The 19,760-nt window shown below is 44.1% G+C and overlaps 1 protein-coding gene across 8 annotated transcripts in view; it reads left to right on the forward strand.

Moving 5' to 3' along the window:
- Positions 1-19,760, forward strand: part of sipa1l2 (signal induced proliferation associated 1 like 2) — a 79,806-nt gene that overhangs the window by 15,955 nt on the left and 44,091 nt on the right. For all 8 annotated transcript variants that reach the window (XM_071481110.1, XM_071481106.1, XM_071481109.1 and 5 more), the window contains exons 2-3: positions 13,171-14,962; positions 18,541-18,674. In XM_071481110.1, the coding sequence (XP_071337211.1) occupies positions 13,441-14,962; positions 18,541-18,674 (1,656 nt within the window). In that variant the 5' untranslated portion in view covers positions 13,171-13,440. The remainder of the gene's footprint in view (positions 1-13,170; positions 14,963-18,540; positions 18,675-19,760) is intronic.

A 19,760-nucleotide genomic window follows, 5' to 3' on the forward strand; every position in this document is an offset into this window, starting at 1 on the left:
CCATCTCAGGTGATCCGATCACAAGTGGACAGCTGAACACACCCAGGTTGTGTTCACACATCTGATCACTCGGAGGTGGTCTGGGCCACATGTGGCTACATTCTTTTTGCAGTGTGAATGCAGAGGTGTCCTGGGCCACACTGAAGGACCACCTACTCTACAGACAGTCTAATTAGACTCACCACTGTTTCATAATGAATCTGAAATATTTTACTATTTCAAATAGATAAAACTGATTTTGTTGTAGAGCTGTATGCAGTTCAATGATTCCCTCACCTCCTCTCTCTCTCTCTCTCTCTCTCTCTCTCTCTCTCTCTCTCTCTCTCTCTCTCTCTCTCTCTCTCTCTCTCTCTCTCTCTCTCTCTCTCTCTCTCTCTCTCTCTCTCTCTCTCTCTCTCTCTCTCTCTCAAAACAACAGCACATATTTGTTTATTTGCATATAGAGCAAGTTACTCGAGACACATGCATTCTAATGCCAGGTGTGAACTGACGTACTTAGAGCTGTCCACTGGTGATCAGATCCCCCCAGACACATGTTAATGCCAGGTCTGAACGGGACGCCCTGCCTCTGCTGAAGGTGAAAATATGCAGGCTCAGCATATGGCATGTGGATTGAAGGATTATCAGTTTTGAAAGAAGGGCAATTCCCTTCTTTGGTCCTCTGGTCTTCTCCTCTTATCTCAGTGTGTTTAAGGTGGTCATGGTTGCTGCTTGCTCTGTTTGTCAGACGGACCTTTGTACCAGGCTGCAGTTCATGGGACAGGGAGCAGATAAGTGGATTCCTCTATCTCCCGCCGCTCCAACTGTCAGCCATCGCAAGGAGCTGGGAAGGTCACAGGCTTGACCTGGGCATCTTTTCCCAGGAACAATAGCTTTTCCCCCTCTTTTTTTCTTGTCTTTCCTGTCAGCCAGAGAAGCTCTGAATGTCATGGTCCACCCCCTTCCCCCCAACCACCAACACCACCACCCAGCAGTCTCCCCCGCACTCCCCCCACCCAACACAGCCACCTACTTTTCCTTACATATGCTAATGTTGCAGTCTCATTCAGCTGTTGGTGGCTTTGTCACAGGGGGAGGGAGAGGGTTGTGTGCATTAAGGGGCAGCTGTATGCATTTCACTAAATTGACTCCCCAATGGCTGCCAGACTTGTCCTTATTTTACTCTCTCCTTCTTTTCTTTTCGTCTTTCTCCATTTTCTCCTCAAACTAGTTCTTGGATAAAGGAGCAGAAGGAAGAGTTGTGGCGCCGTTGTTTATTTTAGAGGCTTTCTGCCGTGAAGTGTGGCGGATTTCTCTCACCCTTGTGTGTTTTTGGGTGGCTTGTACTCAACAAGTGGTTGATGGATTTAATGCACTTGGAAAGCAGCTCCAGAGTGGGCTCATTACCACAGTGGCTCACAGTGCTTTGTGTCCTCTGCTCTTTGAATTTATGGCTCTGATGAAAAAGGACTCTCTTAATCAGGTAAGCATGGCAACTGTCGATGTCTAATGTTGGTTTTTCATGTAACGGCCCCGATAGGAAAAAGTGTGAAGGCTAAATAATGCAAATTGACATCAGTTTTACTTGCATTTATTTACAGGATGAGTTTCCTATAAAGTGAGGAATGTATTGCTGTCTAGACAATAAGACTTTAAGACAATATGAGTGGTCTAGTCTGCGGTGTGCATCGCAGGAGGAATTTGTGAGTGTGTGTTTCTGGCAGACGCAGCACAAAAAGTTCTTCCAAGGTGAAAAAGGGGTGATTCATCCGTGTATCTGTGCTTGCTCCTGTCCTCCTTGTAGTTATCTTCCCCTTGCATCCTCTGGGTGACTAAACCTCATACTGTGTCAGCTGTGGAGCTTCCAGCTGCTGCCCAGACGTCCATATCCTCTCTCTTACGCCAGATTTCTGTCAGCAACACCATGCCAAGTGTGAAAACCAAACTTTGAAAAGAAAATGAGTACTGCTGAAGTGAGTAAGAGGAGGGAGAGATGGTCCATGGCACTGACATGTTCTGAAGTGGCTCAGCTGGTCGGCACATATAAATCCTGCTCCCTGAATGATTTGTGTGAATGTGTTTGCATCTGTATGTTGGTTCTCAGACTTAACAGTGTCACACAGCTTACCTACTTCCCTCCTCTGCCGCACTGTTACTCAGTGATAATGCGACAATCTGGACTCTGACTGACCTCGGCAGAGGAGAGGAATGGTGGATGTTCTCAGAGCTTTCGATCTGAACTCCTCACAAGTCTTTTAACAGCTTGCCTTTTGCGAGCGAGAGCGCTCTTCTCACCATTTCTCTCCTCCTCTCCTTGTTTGCTTTCTCTCCTCTCACTGAGAGAGAGTGCACTCTGCTGACAGGCTGTCATTGGTATGGAGTTAGCTGGGAAAGCAGCAGGCTGCTGGGAAGCAGCAGAGGGGGGATGTGTGCTGATGGAAATAGGTGGTGGTTTATTCTGGAGGCCTGCTGGGACACATCAACCCTGCACGTCTCTTTCTGTCTCCCCATTGCAGTGAAGGCCGGTACGCCTAGGCCCAGTTTTTTGGGGGGGACAGATGGTCCCTTTTGGAGATGGGCCACAGCACAGTGCTCTCTGTTTGTGGGGTTCCACTGGAGCAGCCAAGAACAAACACGGTCTCCTTCTGTTGGGAACATACAGGAGCTTGAGTCTGCGAGACCCGAATAGGCTCTGGGAGTGACATCTAAAACGATGCATGCGTATCTTGGGTGTGATACTAATACTGGTCGTTACATAATGGTAACTGACATTCTGCTAAGTGCTTCACGATTGCACGAGTGAGTCACATAGCTAATAACACGGTCCTCCATTAGTCATATAAGTCAGTGTTCATTAATTATGTATCTGAATGGGGACTCTCTACTTTATCCCGAGCCAAGTTTACAACATCACTTAAATCTTTTAACTTGGTGCATTGTGGGTCTGTGTTTACTGTGGTGCTTGTTCTTTGTTCTCATGTGAATAAACAGAGAAAATCTGTTGTCCTGTCTATTTTAATTCTCAGATCACCCTGAAACAACTAAAGGACAATGGCAGTGTGCTGCCTGGCAGGCGCTGGGCAGATAGCCAGCTGGCAGAGCAACAGGGCAGGAGACTCCCATTTTCAGTGGAGCCAGGAGGAGGTCTGCCTCTCTCCCGCTCTACCTACAGCCAGCACTGCCACTATTGAGCCGTTTTACATAAGGCTCAGTCCAACTTAAGAACAGGGGCCCTTTTCTTTTCATAATGTAATTTTACCACATAGCTCTGCTGCTACACCTTGTCAGTGTGATTATTTGAAGCTCCCATCAGCGTTGGGACTGTGGTTAAGGTTCCACTTGATGAATTGCTGTTATGTTGATCTTGGCATGTAAAGGTGGCCGTTCCAGTGCTGCAGCCCAAGTGCAGCTTGGTGCACAAAGTGTTTTTTATGTTTTCACTGGAACTACTAATACAAATGACTGATTAATGAAGTATCCACTTAGTTGCAACCAGTTAGTAAGAGTCAGGTGTCTTAACGCACTTAAAGAAGACCTGTTGTGGTGATTCAATGAGCATATAGCGTGCAAAAACCCTACTGTTTGAACCATTTACAGAGCTTGCAGAGCTTTATGTCATGCTGTTGTGCTTCGCAATACAATCAATTACCCTGAAAGACTCAATTGATGTTTCCAGAGAAACAGGGATGAAAGATATGTGCAGTCATGTTGAGTGAATCAGTATTCACATAATTGGATTCACCTTGACTCCCCCTTCTTCTTCTAGTTCACTGGCTACATCCACAATTATGGTGTTTCTTTTCTGGCAGACCTTTTTGCTTTGTCTGTAACAAAGCATATGGTCGCTATTATGTGATTTGAATGTTGTGCAGGAAATGAAAAGAATTTACCATTTTGCAGTTTGTGTTGGGTAAATACGCACTGCTCCCTGAACCAAGTGAAATGGAGTCAGATCACGGGTGACCCCTGTGCTTTAGACTCAGCTGCAGCCAGCACATTCCAGATGGGGCTACTGCTAGCACGAAGCGGAGCAGGCTCAGGGGTGCACTGGTGTAGGGAAACAAGACTCGAGTTCATGTAAGCTGCCTCTACGATAAGACAACGGCTGGAAATAACCACCAGTCCACACACAAAGTCCATGGCAAAGCAAACAGCTATCTATTGTTTAATTTTACGAGTGAGAGCTTAAGTGTTGACAGATGAGGTGTGGTAAGATGACTGTTGGAGGGTAGTGATCTTGTAGCCACAGGAGCAAATATCAGACGGTGCAGATCATAACATATCTCTGTGGCCTCTTGTATTCCAGCTGTTGTCTGTCTTATATCTGTGGAAAGCTGCTCGGCTTTGCTCGGGTGTTTCGTATGTATTGAAGTCTTATTCTGGTATGAAGCAACTCCCTTTTTGCAGAGATCCCCGTCTGGTCTGCTCAATCCAGAAGAGAAACAGGTGAATGAAATGATTTTTACCTGAGTTTTTTTATAGATCAAAATGCAGACAGAGCACACAGAGCCTCCTCTGAAGCAGCGCTCTTGCTCGAAGTTAGACTCCTGCAGACGCTGCAGTGCTCGTTTGATCGAGGCTGTGTTCTCTGTAAGTCTGTGCACCTGGGGCAATGACTGGGCATTAGTGAATGTGGGCATTTCCCACAGTGCATTGTGAGGCCCAGCGCTGGGGGAATGAGACAGTGAGCGTATATGTTTACTCTGTCCTGTCTGACCTCCTTTTTTATCTCTTCTGCTGATTGTTCTTCTGCTGTTGGGTCAACTCAGGTCTGTGCACCGAGATGTAAACAAAAAGCCTTTAATCGTCTCTCGCTCCTGCAGATGCTACCTCTGCTCAGCCCCTCACAGTGTGTGTTTGTGTATGTTTGCAGGCATTGTCAGGTAAGTTGGATCATGTCAGAATGGTCAGTGGTGATGACATGACACTCTCATGCTTTCATTGGGACTTTTTTAGCTTGGCAGGACACAGACCACACACACGGGTCGTCAAATAGAAATGAGATTGCAGATGAGTAGTAGTGTGTACTTTAAAAAATAGAAAAGCAGCCCTAGCTGTTTAAAACTGACATGTGATCAGTCACATGTCATGCCATGTGACACCAGTATCAATAATTCCAAGGCAACATTGATAGAAATTCATTACATTAATACATTTGTTCCAGGAATACATAAGGATCTAACAAGACTGTTTTTTTTTTTTCTTTTGGCAGCTTGAGCGTGTCTGTACATATCACCTTCTTCTTGCCCAGATTAGATAAGAAGTACTGGTAATGCACTGGAGTTTAGCATTTACAGAAACCTGAAATCATCTTTCCTGGGCCTGAATCACAGCAGAAATACAAAATACAGAATGTGCCAAATGTTAGCGTTGGAAATACACTTCAAATGAAATTAAGGAAACGACACCAAGGTTACTGACCTGAACTGCATGTTGCTTGTTAAACATAATTAATTGATTTTTGAACATGATAAATAGAAGAAGGTTTTAATGAAAAGGGTGTCTTGCTTTTGGCACATCATCAGAATAGCTGGCACACATTTGTATCTGTCTACTTGCTCGGTTTAGGGAACAACTCATTACCCCCCCACCCCCCCCCCCCCCCCCCTTCCTGTAACTATTAGTGCAGCTGGAGCTGGTGCATCTACTCATTTCAAATTTCATCATCAGGATTTCTGGCCTTATATCTCTGCAACTCTGTATGGACAGACCTCAATTCACACCCAACCACATTCAACAGCCACATTTGATTTCAGATTGAGTGTGCCAGAGCTCAAAATGACAGGAAGTGATTCATGAAAAGAAGAGGGTGGGATTCAGGGAGACCAGTGGGAAAATGGAGGGTGAATGTGTCTGTTTGCTTACTGACAGTCACATCCATATATCCTCTCTAATGGATGATGCTGTCACATTGCTGCCCATTACGAGTGAAGTGTTATTTTTAATTCTGTAGCTTATAACTTATGCAAACCCACTTAACCTAAATAATATTAAGCATCTATGGATGTTAAATTCTCATCCATGTGAATATTTTTAAAGGATAACTAGGCTGGATATGGTTTGCTGTTAGCTTCTACATGTCGGGCTCGATAATGCAGCTGGTTGGAACTCATTTCATTGGTTTCCTTACCTCCCACTGAGGGTGAAACCCTCCATTCACACTGGCCATTAAAATCTCAGCATTACTCCCTGCAGGCAGTATTGGCACATGGGGGTGTTCAGTTGGTGGTCTGGGCACAATAAGAGAGGGTGGAGTTAGATGATTGGGTTCTTACCGGCTCAGAAATAGTGAGTTATCACTTCATACAGGAAGGGGTGGGTTTGGCTATTAATGGCAGGGCTTTAGCATCAGTGCTAATTTGAGTGTCAGCTGGTGGGAGATTCCTCCCTGTTGTGAGGTTGAATTGTGGGAGCAGGAGATGAAAGAGGAAGAAGTTGAATGGTGCATTTGGTTTTCTTTGGTCCATACTTTCATAGCCTCGGTCGCTGTGAGCAGTGGTATACGCACGCACACACAGTCCGAACACCCCTTTACAAATGTCCTTTCTGGTTACGGAGGCACTTGGGGAGGATGGTATGCCTGGTTTCCCAGGCCCCAGTAATGAACTCTCAAGGATAACATCGCCCAATTAATTGGTTCTGTGGTTTAATTGCATGAATCTCTTTGAGCAAGGTTTGGCAAAGCTCCCATTCTTGTTTTTTTTCTTCATGCTCCACCACTTTCACTCCTCTTCTTAACCTCACATTCTCCTTTGCAATAACCCAGTTAAGGTAAAGAATCGCTCCGGTGAAGCAGAAACACAGATTTTCATCAGACTGGCGATACTCGTGTCTGGTTCAGACATTCCCCTCCCTCTCTTGCTGCAAGTGTGATGAATTTAATATCCATCTTGCCCAAAAACCATTGCACACACCCCTCCCATTCCTACTGCAAGGTTGGAACAGCTGCTCACAATAGAGGATTGAAAACAGCTCCCACGTTGTTTTAAATCAACTCCTCAGAGGGCGAAACACTAACACTGTGGGCAGCGCAAATTTGATCGGATTTGAGTGTGGAGTGACATGGAATGTGATTCATTGTTTTGATTGTAAGTTTATTGAGGAATCAAATGGCGGGCAGCGAAGCATAAGTAACGTGCCTTCAGGATAGTTTGCTTTCCGCTTGGATTTTTTCCTTGCTGTGTGTTAATGATAAACATGGTGTGACACATCCAAAATTTCTGACTGGCTGCCTCAAAAAAAAAAAAAACTGTAGAAGGCAGGTAACAAGGAACTAAAATAAATGGAGTTGTGAATACACTGACAAAGACTTGTAAATTTGATCCACATAGTAATGCTGCCCAACTCACTATATGATGAAGTCCATGAGCTGGAAAATTGGTGTAATCATCTTGGCCTCTAACCTACATTGCACCCTTATTTGGCTTTGGGAGGGGAGGATGACTGCATCGTGTTTTGGCCTCAGCTCTGGAGGTCGAGGCGTCTCGGGGACAAGGCCAGCTACTACTTCCTGCTTGCAGAGAACAGAGGAGTATTAATATGGCTCAATTACACAAGGCTTCATTAAAGATAATTGGACATAATCACAGGTCTGTGTTCACCCCAGGACCCAGAGTGGCCCAGCAGCTTGGTTAGGGCTAAATAAACATGTTTTACTCTGACCTGAGGTGGAGGATGCCACATTTTAGAGGAATGTGAAAAAGCATGGCTCAAAAGTAATTGCCTCATCTGAAGACCATGTGCCTTATTTTACCGACAACAAGTTCTTTCATCAGCTTTCCCCGTGGTACTGAATAATATAATAACACACAACACAATGCTTTGTCATTACATTATTCTGTATTCATGCACTATGGGTGCGCTGACAGCAACATACAGCTACATTGTGCCTGTGCTAACCACACACATGCAAGTCTTGATATTTTTGCACAAATAACTGCGCCTTCTTGGTGACTTCCTGCGATTTTAACATCCAATTTACTGAACCTGCGCGACATCAGGTCATCCGGTTTACGCAGCACAAGATATTTTGAAAGATCTAAGATGTCTCATTATGTAACATGTTTGGCTTTTCAGAGAGTCACTGCTGTCTGAAATGAGCCCTGTTGCCAACAAATCAGGCATGTGAAGGATTTTGCGTTCTTCATAGGAATATTTTTAAAGGGCTAATGACATACCCCTGCTTTCTGAGCATAGAGGATGTGCCTAATTTCCTGAAGTGCCATCAGCTCAGAGTGGATTAGACTTAATAATGTTGTTTAAAAAATGTATTTGCAACCAGTATCAAATAAAGATTCAGTGTTAATGTATGCTGTGCTGTTTTGTAGAACTGTTTTGCATCATGACTTAATTTCCATAAATTTTGTTTGCATTTTTTTTTTCTACTATCAGTTCACGTATCTAAGGAGCATTTGGATCATTTGCAGAACTGCAAGAGAGCTGCACCCAAACCCAACAAAAAGACGGTCCACAGCTTTGTGCAGAGGGACGTCCTCTCACAGTGACAGTTGTGTAGGAGTTGTAGAAGTGACTAATGAGAAGTCTGCCTGTCTCTCAGAGTTGGCTGACATCATGGCGTGCGTCCTGCGCTGGTGACATGGCCTATCAGTGACAGTGGAGTATTAATCTCAGGATGGTGGACAGAACACGTTCACTTTTCTGACAGCGTATTAATATCTGCCGGGCCTTTAATCAGGCCACAGTGTCAGAGGATTATTTTAAGACCTGGAAGAACCACTGGGCCACTTCTCTCTGGATGAACCCAGATGAAAGACAGACTATCCAACATCAGAGACAGAAAATGAGTTCATTACTGTAATTAGGCCTCTCTTCCTCTCCCATCTCTCCTTCTCCATCCCCTTCCCCCTGTTCACCGGGCCTTGTCTCTTAAACACCCATAATGGCGATGCATTACTCCAGTAATAAAGGGCTGTTAGCAAAAGCAGACCGCCCACCCTCCATCTGCTGCCTCCCATGTACACACAGCCAGAAAGCAAAGGACAGAAAACAGCCTCCTTCGGGTCACACAGAAGATAGATTCTGCTGACCACGAAAGCTTGTGACGCTCTCCATTGGTCGAGGGAGCCAGGGGTTGGATGTGGAATGAGACATAGTACGACAGTGTTCATTAATCACTGTCGCAGAGAAAGTAGCTAATACGAGGAAGGAAAGGGAAACACATACCACCATGTTCAGTGGTTTATCCTGTCCTGTCCTCGACATGAAATAAAGGCCAGCTCACCCTTTCCTGACCCCATGTAGCAACACAGTCAGGGAGAGGCTGGACAGTACGAATGTAAACAGACTAGTCTCCAGCTTCAGTGTTTTTTTTTAACTATGAATTTACTACCAGTGTGACAGAGATATGAGGCACAGAGGATGCTATATAAAACAGCCAGGAATGAAAAGACTTTTAAATGTGAACTGATTTTGAATAATGTGCTTTTAAGGGAGGGAATGTTTACATTGATCTACTTTTACTTTATTTGTTTATTTTTATTGCTGGGTGTATAGCTCAATGTTTGTCCTTTTTTTCATCTTACATGATGACATAATTTCTTTCCTTTTTTTTTTGGTGTGTATGTTAGTAGCATTACAACCCTCTATCCTTTTGAGCTGCTCACCACAGACTACTGTGAGAAGTCACTCATCGCTGTTTTGTTGTCATGCATCGAGATTACACTATGTCACTTTCTTTGTTCTTCCTGTTGTCAGTCATCCGTAAAAGCCTCTGCTGGGTTGTCACCATTGATAAAGCTGTTTGCACAGGTGGCACATTTTGCTGTCACTTGCTCTAATTCTGAGCGTGAAAAGACAGTGTTCAGTCAATGCTTGACATTTGGGTGTTGGTCAGCATGAGAACCATGCTCTATTCTGCTCCCTGTCATGGCTGGGAAAGAAGCCTGAGATGGATGTTGGTTGACTGGAGAAACCTAAAATAAATGTCCAACAGCAAGAATAGAAGATACAGGGAGAAGTGTTAGGGGTTATTTTTTCCCAAGAGTCTTTGTTTGTTTTGGCCACAGGATATTTCACAGTGTCTTGGGGTGATGGATATTTAGTGTTTGAACCAGTGAACTCAGCAAAGGTCACTTTTCCTCTCTTTTCACTTTTCTCATGTCATGAAATTAAAGATTTAAGATTTATTACCAAATTCACAGTACACCACATCTACTCATTTCAACTTCATATAGTGGTTAGTTTAAAAAAAAAAAAAAAAAAAAAAAATAATAATAAATATAAATATATATATATATATATATATATATATATATATATATATATATATATATATATATATATATATATATACACACACTTTGGTCCCTGATTACACTGGCACATTGGTATACATGCGTATAATTGAATCACCAACCCTTGAGATTAGGCTTTATCACATGTAGATATACCAGTGTTTGAATGAGAAAATTAACTTTTTTGCATTACTTAGAAATAATAATAATAATAAATAAACTGCTTTGGCATTTTCAGACACAGAAATATGCTGTGTCTCAAAGCAGATACTTCAGTCAGTACACTCACATGTAGTAGACACTGTGTACACAGTATACCCGCTGGCAACATGCATGAATTTTGACAGGATGGTATTGTCCCAAATCAAACACTGAGTGCAAAACAGTGTGCACTCAGCAGAAATGATGATTGCAACATGTGACCGAGATTGTTGCCTGCCTGCCGCCTGCCTCACTCACTTGACCTAAAATGAATGTTTTATTTTCCTGTGTACGCCCACCCACCCCCCACCCCCCATGTGACATGGAAATTACATCGCCATTGGCACCGATGACATGTCCTCCTTCCTTGGTTGCCGTTTTCACAAATTCTTCCCTTCTGTTACATAGTCAAGATGGCGACATTTGAGGGTGAGGAGTATCCATCGTTTTTTGTTGTTTTTGTTGTTGTTTTTTTTTTTTTTTGTCATTTTGAATGCAGCATCTGCGTTCTTATAGTGCACTGCATATTGCCTACTTTTCAATGTGAATGCTCTTATGCACTCAAAATAGCAAGTGTGAGTATGGAAGTACAACAGCAATAGTCTCTGTTGAAAGTGAGTGTCTTTGGCCTTGTTCTCTGCAATGCAGCCAGTCAGATGATCCATTATTCATCATTTGCCAACTGCAACATATTCCCAGAACATTTCTCATCTCTACATCACGCATTTACATGACACAACACAATAGCTTGCCGTCCTCTCTAAGCCTTGTGTTACATTACAGTGACACTACAGACAGTTTCCTGCTTATGAATGAAGCTGTGCTCATGACCAAACCAGTACGCAATGGGAGAAAAAGAGGATTGTGGGTAGTTTGGCAGCAGACCTAACTGAGATGGTATCATTATCAGTCTTTTACTACACATTTGGGTCATGAATGCATTAACCTGTATTTGGCCCAGGCAGAGGCGCATACTTTATTATTGCAATGTTTCCCACTCGTCCCGAGAGTGTTTTGCCTCGTCTGGCTTGAAGCTAATCTTGATGTGGCCCACATTTTCCTCCCAAAATAGTTTATGATCCTCCTTAACAGTAAATGACAGAGAAATGTAAACAGTTGTCTGCAGACTGAAGCTACAGTATATTAAAGGCCAGTGAACTGAGCTGAAGGAAAGACTGGGACGCTGGGGCCAAACTTTATCTACCATGTTCACAGTGAAAACCTTACAAAGAGAATAGCTTTAACAGGCCTTATCATCCTCACTGAAGCAAAAAAAACTAGCGATTCACTACCCTGCTGTCTGCGATGTGAGGGTTTACTGGGCAACTCGTGGGTTTTTCACATGATTGCAGTACTAGGAGAAATGAGGCACATCACCAGCCCCGAAGAACAAGAAAAAAGCATTTAGGTCACTATAGGAAGGCTTGAAGTCTCTGTTGTGGCATGGTGTGGTGTGATCTCCCATGCAGAAGTCAGGGTTTGAGGAGATGGATCCAATGTAACACCTCACTCACTTATCCCCATAGGACATACTGTACACCTAATGGCATGGCGTGGGATCGATGAGAGAGGAACCTGCTTGTGTTTTCAGGAGTTGTTCATTTCCTCTTAGAGTTGTGCGTTCAGTGTCAGTCAGTTCACAGTGCAGTCTTTGTTAGTGTCTTTTATTATGTTGTCTGTGTCAAATCGTTTTCCACAGTTGAGTGAGACTATATGACCGACCTGGTGCGACAAAGGTCTATACATGGCTGATGTTCAGGGACATTATTTATGGATAAAAATGAAAACCATGTGAGTTTACTGTGTGTGTGTGTGTGTGTGTGTGTGTGTGTGTGTGTGTGTGTGTGTGTGTGTGTGTGTGTGTGTGTGTGTGTGTGTGTGTGTGTGTGTGTGTGTGTGTCATCCGAATTACCCAAGAGGGAATGAAGCAGCTTTTCAAGGACAAGCCGACCAGTGTTTTCACTCTCCCTCTCAGATGTTCAGGTTAATGAATAAAGCTGCTGATGTCAGCCTTTTGTCTGTTTATTATTTCCCCAGTTGAGAAAAACTAAACGAGGGGAAAAGGTAAACTTGCAAACTTTTTCCTCTGACGTTACTGTCGTGGAGTGGACTACAACCTCATATCTCAGGGAAATTATTGCATGTCTGGTTTTTATTTGTCATAGCCAATTTACCTCATCAGGTTTGTGTTAATTTTCCTCATAACTAACTACATCAGATAAAAAGGCAAAGTGGAATTGGCATTGAATATGCAACACTATCCCTACTGTATAATTTGCTGGCTTGATGATGCTGCAAGCGGCTGGATGAGATCTTGCTACATGCGAACATTTAGCTGAACATCTGCCTCTTGTTGCTGTAATTTGCTTCACCGCCATCTGTTAGGCATTGGCTGGAAGCACCAACAAAGATATGCATCTATCTTGTTATAAACCCATAATGGCACCAACTCCTCGAATACACTAATTAACCGTACTCGATATGCTCTACATAGTTCCAAAACTAATACTGGCCTACATACCTAATGGTGGGAGTTTATTACATGATAACTGGGTACAGACAATTCAGGTCAGCAGTGTGATCATTTTTATAGCTCAACTGAATGTGCTGTTTTGGGGTCATTTTGTGGAATACAAACCGCTCCTTATGCTTTAAATGAAAATGTCTCACTTAAAGTGTTGTCACCCACGCGCTGTGTGTTAACATTTTCTTCTTTGTTTTTGTTCCTTTGCCGTAGATCCAACTCTTCCAGCTGTCGTTCTGTGCTGGTGGCACGCTGTGAGAAAAGACCCCACTCCGCTGTGCCTCAGCGCTCCTCAGACACTTGTCCTTGACATCCAAATGCTGTGTGTCGAGCGTCGTGCCAGCCGCCTTCTGTGAGTTATGACGACGGCTGCCTCATTGACTCAGGAAAGAGGCTCCTCCTCCACTCACCAGTGAGCAAATCACATGATGTAATGAAGAAGGGCCCTGAAAGTCCGCTCTTCAAGGAGTCTGCCAGCAGGATATGAGTATTTTGAGCCCTGTGACGGATAACAAATCAAACCTTGTGGGAATTGTGGGAGGCCCAGAAGAATACTCCAGAGCCATGCAGTCAGAGGAGCTATTCAGCAGGAAACTCAAAGCCCTGAATGGTAGCATGGGACCACCAACCTCCAACATGCAGGGGAAACCTGATGGTTCAGGCAAAACAAATGGTACTCCAGCAATGCCTAAAATGGGCGTCAGGGCCAGGGTGACAGAATGGCCGCCAAGGAAAGATGGATGGGACGGACGGCCTTCACCGAACTATCAGAGTGTGATACCGGTGTTTCAGAACGGCCAGCAGGAACATACTGTGGAAATACTGGAGCAAGGTGAAGCAGTTTGTCTGGAAGTAGACTACTCAGACAAATACACACTGAGTGACCTCCTCACCCACTCCCCACTGAAGGGTCTCCATCCTATCCGTCAACGCAGCAACAGCGATGTTACCATAAGTGACATAGACTCTGAGGACATAATGGACCAGAACGCTGTCAATCCAAACACTGGGGCCTCACTGCACCGTGAGTACGGCAGCACATCCTCCATCGACCGTCAGGGCCTGAGTGGGGATGGCTTCTTCACCATGCTTAGGGGCTACCGAGTTGACACCCTGGACCACCGTAGCATACCACCTCTGGGTTTCCCTGAGTTGTTGCGCTGTGATGCCTCCCTCTCCCCCAGCCTGCAGACAGCAGCGCAGATCGCCAGGGGTGAGATAGTTCACATTCCAGGCTACGATTATATAGACAACTCTCTTCTCTACAGCCGGGAGCGAGAGAAGTCCTTCATGAGGCGTCTCAAATCAGAATCATCTGAAACGTCTCTGTTCAGGAAACTGCGGACCATAAAGAGTGAGAGCGACGCCTTGCGGCTCTCAATAGAGGATGACCGGCGACCGCTCAGCTTTCAAAAATGCTTTTCCCACTATGATGTCCAGAGCGTCCTATTTAACATCAGTGAGGCGGTTGCAAGCAGAGCCAACCTGAGCCAGAGGAAGAACACAACTACTGGGGCTTCAGCTGCCTCAGCTGGAGCCGGCCCTGGAGCTGGTGTAGGGGTTGGAGGTGGCGCTGGACCTGGACCTGGGCCTGGACCAGGGGCAGATGGTGGAGCAGCAGGATGTAGCAGTGGAAATGCCCCAATGTTTGAGTCTCCACTAGGCAGCAGGGAGGACTTGAACCCCAAGGAGAACCTGGATGCCGATGAAGGGGACGGGAAGAGCAACAACCTAGCGTTGAGCTGCCCACACTTTCGCAATGAGATCGGTGGGGAAGGCGAGAGGAAGATCTCCCTCTCCAGAGCCAACAGTGCCAACTACAGCAGTGTGTCAGAGAGCTGCTCTTTTGAATCATCTTTAAGTTCCCACTGCACCAACGCAGGAGTCTCTGTGCTGGAGGTGCCTCGAGAAAACCAGCCAATCCACAGGGAGAAGGTCAAACGCTACATCATTGAGCACATTGATCTTGGAGCATACTACTACCACAAGTACTTCTATGGCAGAGGTAAGGAATGCTTATGATAAATGTGTCGTGTTTATGTTCATAGATTATACAGCGATGATACAGGAGGACTTGGAAGACTCACTGTTGAGGATTATTAAACCTTCCAGGCCCAATCCATTTCCCTGAAACTAGACTATGGACAATGCTGTCTGAGAGCAAATGAAACAGCCTCCACTCAAAGGGTCAGATATCTTGACGGCCCAGTTATTTTTGTAGGACCAGATGAAATAAGTTCCAGAACAATAGGAGGCTTGTGTTGGGTACAAGGGTGTGTGTTTCACTTCCTCGGGAGAGGAGCGGTCATGTCCTCCCTGTGATATTGCTCTGAACCCTGCGGAGAAGCTGTGATTAGTCATGTGAGAAGAGAGAGGTGAGCGAGAGGGTGTGTTGCAGCTGTTCCCCGTGGGGGCTGCGGGGGTGTGAGGACCCCTCGTATGAAACTTTGGGGTCAGCAAAGCTACGCCAAGGTCCCAGCTCCCCTCATTGAAAAACCTATGTGACTGACGCCGGACATACCAAGCCGACACCGGCCCATCACCGCATTATACATATCTGTTTTTCCTACTGTCTGTGCGTCTGTGTTTGCTGCTCTCAGCAGATTGAATTACCCATTCTTAAGCCCCCATGAAAACAGCTGCTTCACCTTTCACACTCTCAGATGCCTGAACATCTTCAAAAAGATACTCTGTATTAAAACATTTCTCTTTGCGACAGTGTGTAACCTCACTCGGGGCTTGATGTTCTCCAGTCAAGGTTAATGAGACCATTACAGATCTGCTCCACTTACAGTGCTTTTGAATGTACCATTGAGGTTACTATGATAATCATTTACTGTGAAATGTTGCCTCGCTCACTACTCACCCCAAAATGGGTGTAGTTAACCTCTTTCTGTGGCAATGCAGGTCATTGTATAATTGAAATGCCTTTTGTTGCTGTCAGCTTAGATTTGATGTTGTAGTTTTCACGGTGGATGCCTTTTTCACAGTATGTGGATTGAGCCCTTGCCCTTTTTTCACAAGGTGTTTTATTGGAAAGACAAGTCTGTCATCACCTCCTCTTCACTGCAAACACGCGCACATGAAAACAGGCACATACCCGTGCACACACTCGCACAAACATGACCACGTGTAACCACTTTAGGGCAAGCTTTTATCAACCTGGGCTGAACATTGATCCTATTGATTGCCCAAAGCCCTCCTCCCTGAGGCAGCCCTAATGGACACAATGTTTCATCCACACCCACAGGCTAAGCCTTGTTACATACTTTTCATGGTCACAAACTCTACTGTATGTGGGTAGACATAGAGATACAGAGGCACCTAAACCATATCAGGAAATATGAAGCTGAAATAAAGTTTTTGAGCATCAAGTCTAAAAAGTAAGGACGTAAAGTCAGTGTAGGACTTTGAGTAAGATTTTGAAGGCATTTCAGCAAAGTGGAGTGACAGGAAGAAGGAAAAGAGGCGTTATTTGACATGACAGTCAAAGTCATCCATTCTGAAACCTTTGGCAAACTGTCAACACCAAGTGACGAGCACCAGTGACACGTTGAAGAAATGTGTTGACAAAAAGCTTTTCCCCCACACTCCACACTGTCTCCTTCACTGCACCGTCAGTGTTCAAGTGCCTCGTGGCCTCATATGCATAGCCAGCCCTCCCACCACCATTTGACCTTATGCCTCACAGAGCATTTCCCCTCAGTCCACTGTCCCTGACAAGCCATGCATTCTGCAAACAGTTAACCCCGCGTTGCCTCTATACAGTTCATTTATTATTCATGCTCATGTGCTTTTTGCCCCAACTTTGATGCCACAGAGCCAAGAACCAGCATATTTACATTGCATGCTCCACTCAGCATGGATGCATTGTCTAAACATCTTCAGAGGTCTCTTTGCGAATGTCAGTGCTTTGATTCCCCGCTGTGGTTTTTCTTTTGTTGTCTCCTGAATCCAGGTCTTTCTCCTTGGCTTTAGCCGGGATTAGGGAGTGTTTGCTCAAGGCAAAGCTCTGCTCCTGTCCATGCTCTAAACACACACACATACAGACACACACACACAGACTCTGGCCTTTTATTAGATTCATATTATAATGTTGTACAGTGGTGCTGTACATTTGCCATATTCTCATTCAGTAGTGTATTTTGAGTGTCTTATTTAGACAGTTATAATGAATTTCAAATTAAATACTCTTTAATGCTAACACTGGATTTAATGCTGGTTCTTATAATCCTTAAAACTAACAAGACTAAAAGTCTAAAGCCCAGTTAGTGACCCCACAATACAAAACTGCTGGAAAGACTAAACAACATGTTGGCAACTTTGCTTGTTTTTATACATATATATATATATATGTATGTGTGTGTGTGTGTGTGTGTACACACAAGGACACACAAGGTAACTTGTCAAAATGGACAAGGGTAATATTTATTAGGAGTCATTCTTAAGGGATAATAATTATTCACAATCTTCCTAATCTGGTGTGTAACAATCAACAAACTAGCAACTAATAACTGTTTACCAGTCTGGCTGATAAACACTGAACCACCTTGATTTCTAAATTATTCTCATTCTTAAAAATGTATTTTTTTTTTTTTTAATGGGCCAACAGTTTATATAAATTCTTTTGTAAGTCCCAAAATGCCTGCTCATGTTCCTGCCTATATTCCACTGAAGGACACAAATAGTTTGTGGGAGCATCCTGGTGTCTTCGTGGTCTAAGGCACATACCATGTTAACCACTTTGTCCTGTGTTTATATGTAGCCAGGAAAATTTGCCTTGTCTGTCTCACCCCATATTTCCTCTCAACCTGCACAGTCAGTTATCCAGCAGAAGCAATGTGCCATTAAAACAAAAGCCAAAGCTTGACTGCTGTATCATTTTATTTTAGTATGCCTGGTAGAGCCTAGGTTTGCTGCAGTCTGCTAGCTGTCTGTCTGTAGCAGGGGGAGTCAGGTGGAAGAGTCCAGGAATACAGATACAAAACATTCCTCACGTTCTCCTTTTTTAAGGCGTGTGCGTGGTGGGATCATAAATGAATCGCTTTGGAATGAAGATATAAAAGATTACTGTTTTTTTAATCACATCCCAAATTCATCGTTAATACTGAGTAAAGCTGAGCATAAATATGTCTATGTCTGTGATATTACTTTGTTCAACATGTGTCTCTATCGTGAGAAGCAGGATGATGTGTGAAGTATCTGGGTCAGTGATGGGTCAGAATGGGTCAAACTTTCAAGGGCTGTATTTTTATTCAGTTATTTACTTTTTAAATCCCAGCGCTATCATGACAAGCCATTTTCTAATCCAAAGTGAATCAATTTGAAATATCCATAGAAACCCTAGTGCTCTCTCGAATCAGTGTCAAAGCTCAGCCATGGTCGGTCCACAAAGCATACATGAACAAATAAATATATGCACTCAGTAATTTAGGTTGATATTCTGTTGAAGCAATAGCAGCGATGTGGACGACATCTTTCACGGCAGATTTCTGTCAGTTAGAGGTTTTTCAGTTCTAAGAAACTGCAAACAACAACAATTAATGTGATGCTGAATTTGGATCTTTCTTGTTCCACCTCCAGAGCATCAAAACTATTTTGGGGTGGATGACAATCTAGGACCTGTGGCAGTCAGCATCCGCAGGGAGAAGCTGGACGAAGGAAAGGAGAAAGATGGAATGCAGTACAACTATCGGGTCACCTTCAGAACCAGTCAGGTAACTATAATACACTGATGTGCACTTTCTCTGTTCTGCTTTATGTCTTGAATCAGTGTAGATCTGTTATTGATGCATGGTAGAAGGAACCAGTTTTCTATTAAAAAAAAAAACTGTTTACTAGCTAGAAAACGCTTTTAAAGGATATTTGTCATATTTCTCATATATTGCATTCAGCAGTCAGGGCTCACTCAAGCAGTAAAAGAACACAGGAATGCTTCAGTACCCCTGAAGAAAAGAGGAGGCTCCTCACAGCTCTCTGTTCCCAAATCTGCCCCTTGCTCTCTAATGTGTCCAGTGATTTTTGTGCCAGTTATAACTCAGCTGTCCAGTCATGCAAACACTGATGCAGTCTATCAGAGTCAGTGTGACTGCCCTTGCTTGCACACACACCCGCACATGCGTAACACACACACACACACACACACACACACACACACACACACACACACACACACACACACACGCACCACATGATTAATCCACACACTGAGATGCACCGTCTCACAGTCCCTGGTGGTGCAGAAAGCTCTCCTTGATTGATGCTGGGTGGTCTCATCCACTGAATAATTCAGGTGCAACAGATGTGTCAGGGAGGGAAATGTCACTGATATCTAGCGCCATTCTTGGTTTAAAGCACCACTCCCACGATGAAACAATGTATCTGGGTCATGGTAGCCCTGCAAGTAGCACGCAGACAATGTTTTAACTCCCCAGCCACTGGAGCATCTATTTGCATTTGCTCTCATCATTTAGCCTCAGCGCTCTCTGCCCCTCTCTCACTCCCCCTTCCTCTCTGAGTCTGTTAAGTAATCTGCTTTTTAGAAAGCCTCTCTGCCGGACAGCCATTGACTGCTGACATTCGTGTCCACTGGCTGTACGGATGGAAAATGGATTTATGGATGAAAATGTGTCTGTGATGTTCCAAACAACAGCTCAGGGTTACAGAGGGGATGTTTTGAAGCTGTTTGGGTCACCGTTTACTGACACATTAATGGTCTCAACAATAAAATAGCACTTAACATCTTGTTCTCAGTTATACTATCTTAATTATTTAGAATGTGAGTTCCTAATGCCTTCCAGTGG

The sequence above is a fragment of the Trachinotus anak genome, unplaced genomic scaffold (assembly GCF_046630095.1).
Source record: "Trachinotus anak isolate AG129_WGS33_773 ecotype Australia unplaced genomic scaffold, CSIRO_AGI_Tana_v1 ptg000007l, whole genome shotgun sequence".
Lineage (NCBI taxonomy): Eukaryota > Metazoa > Chordata > Actinopteri > Carangiformes > Carangidae > Trachinotus > Trachinotus anak.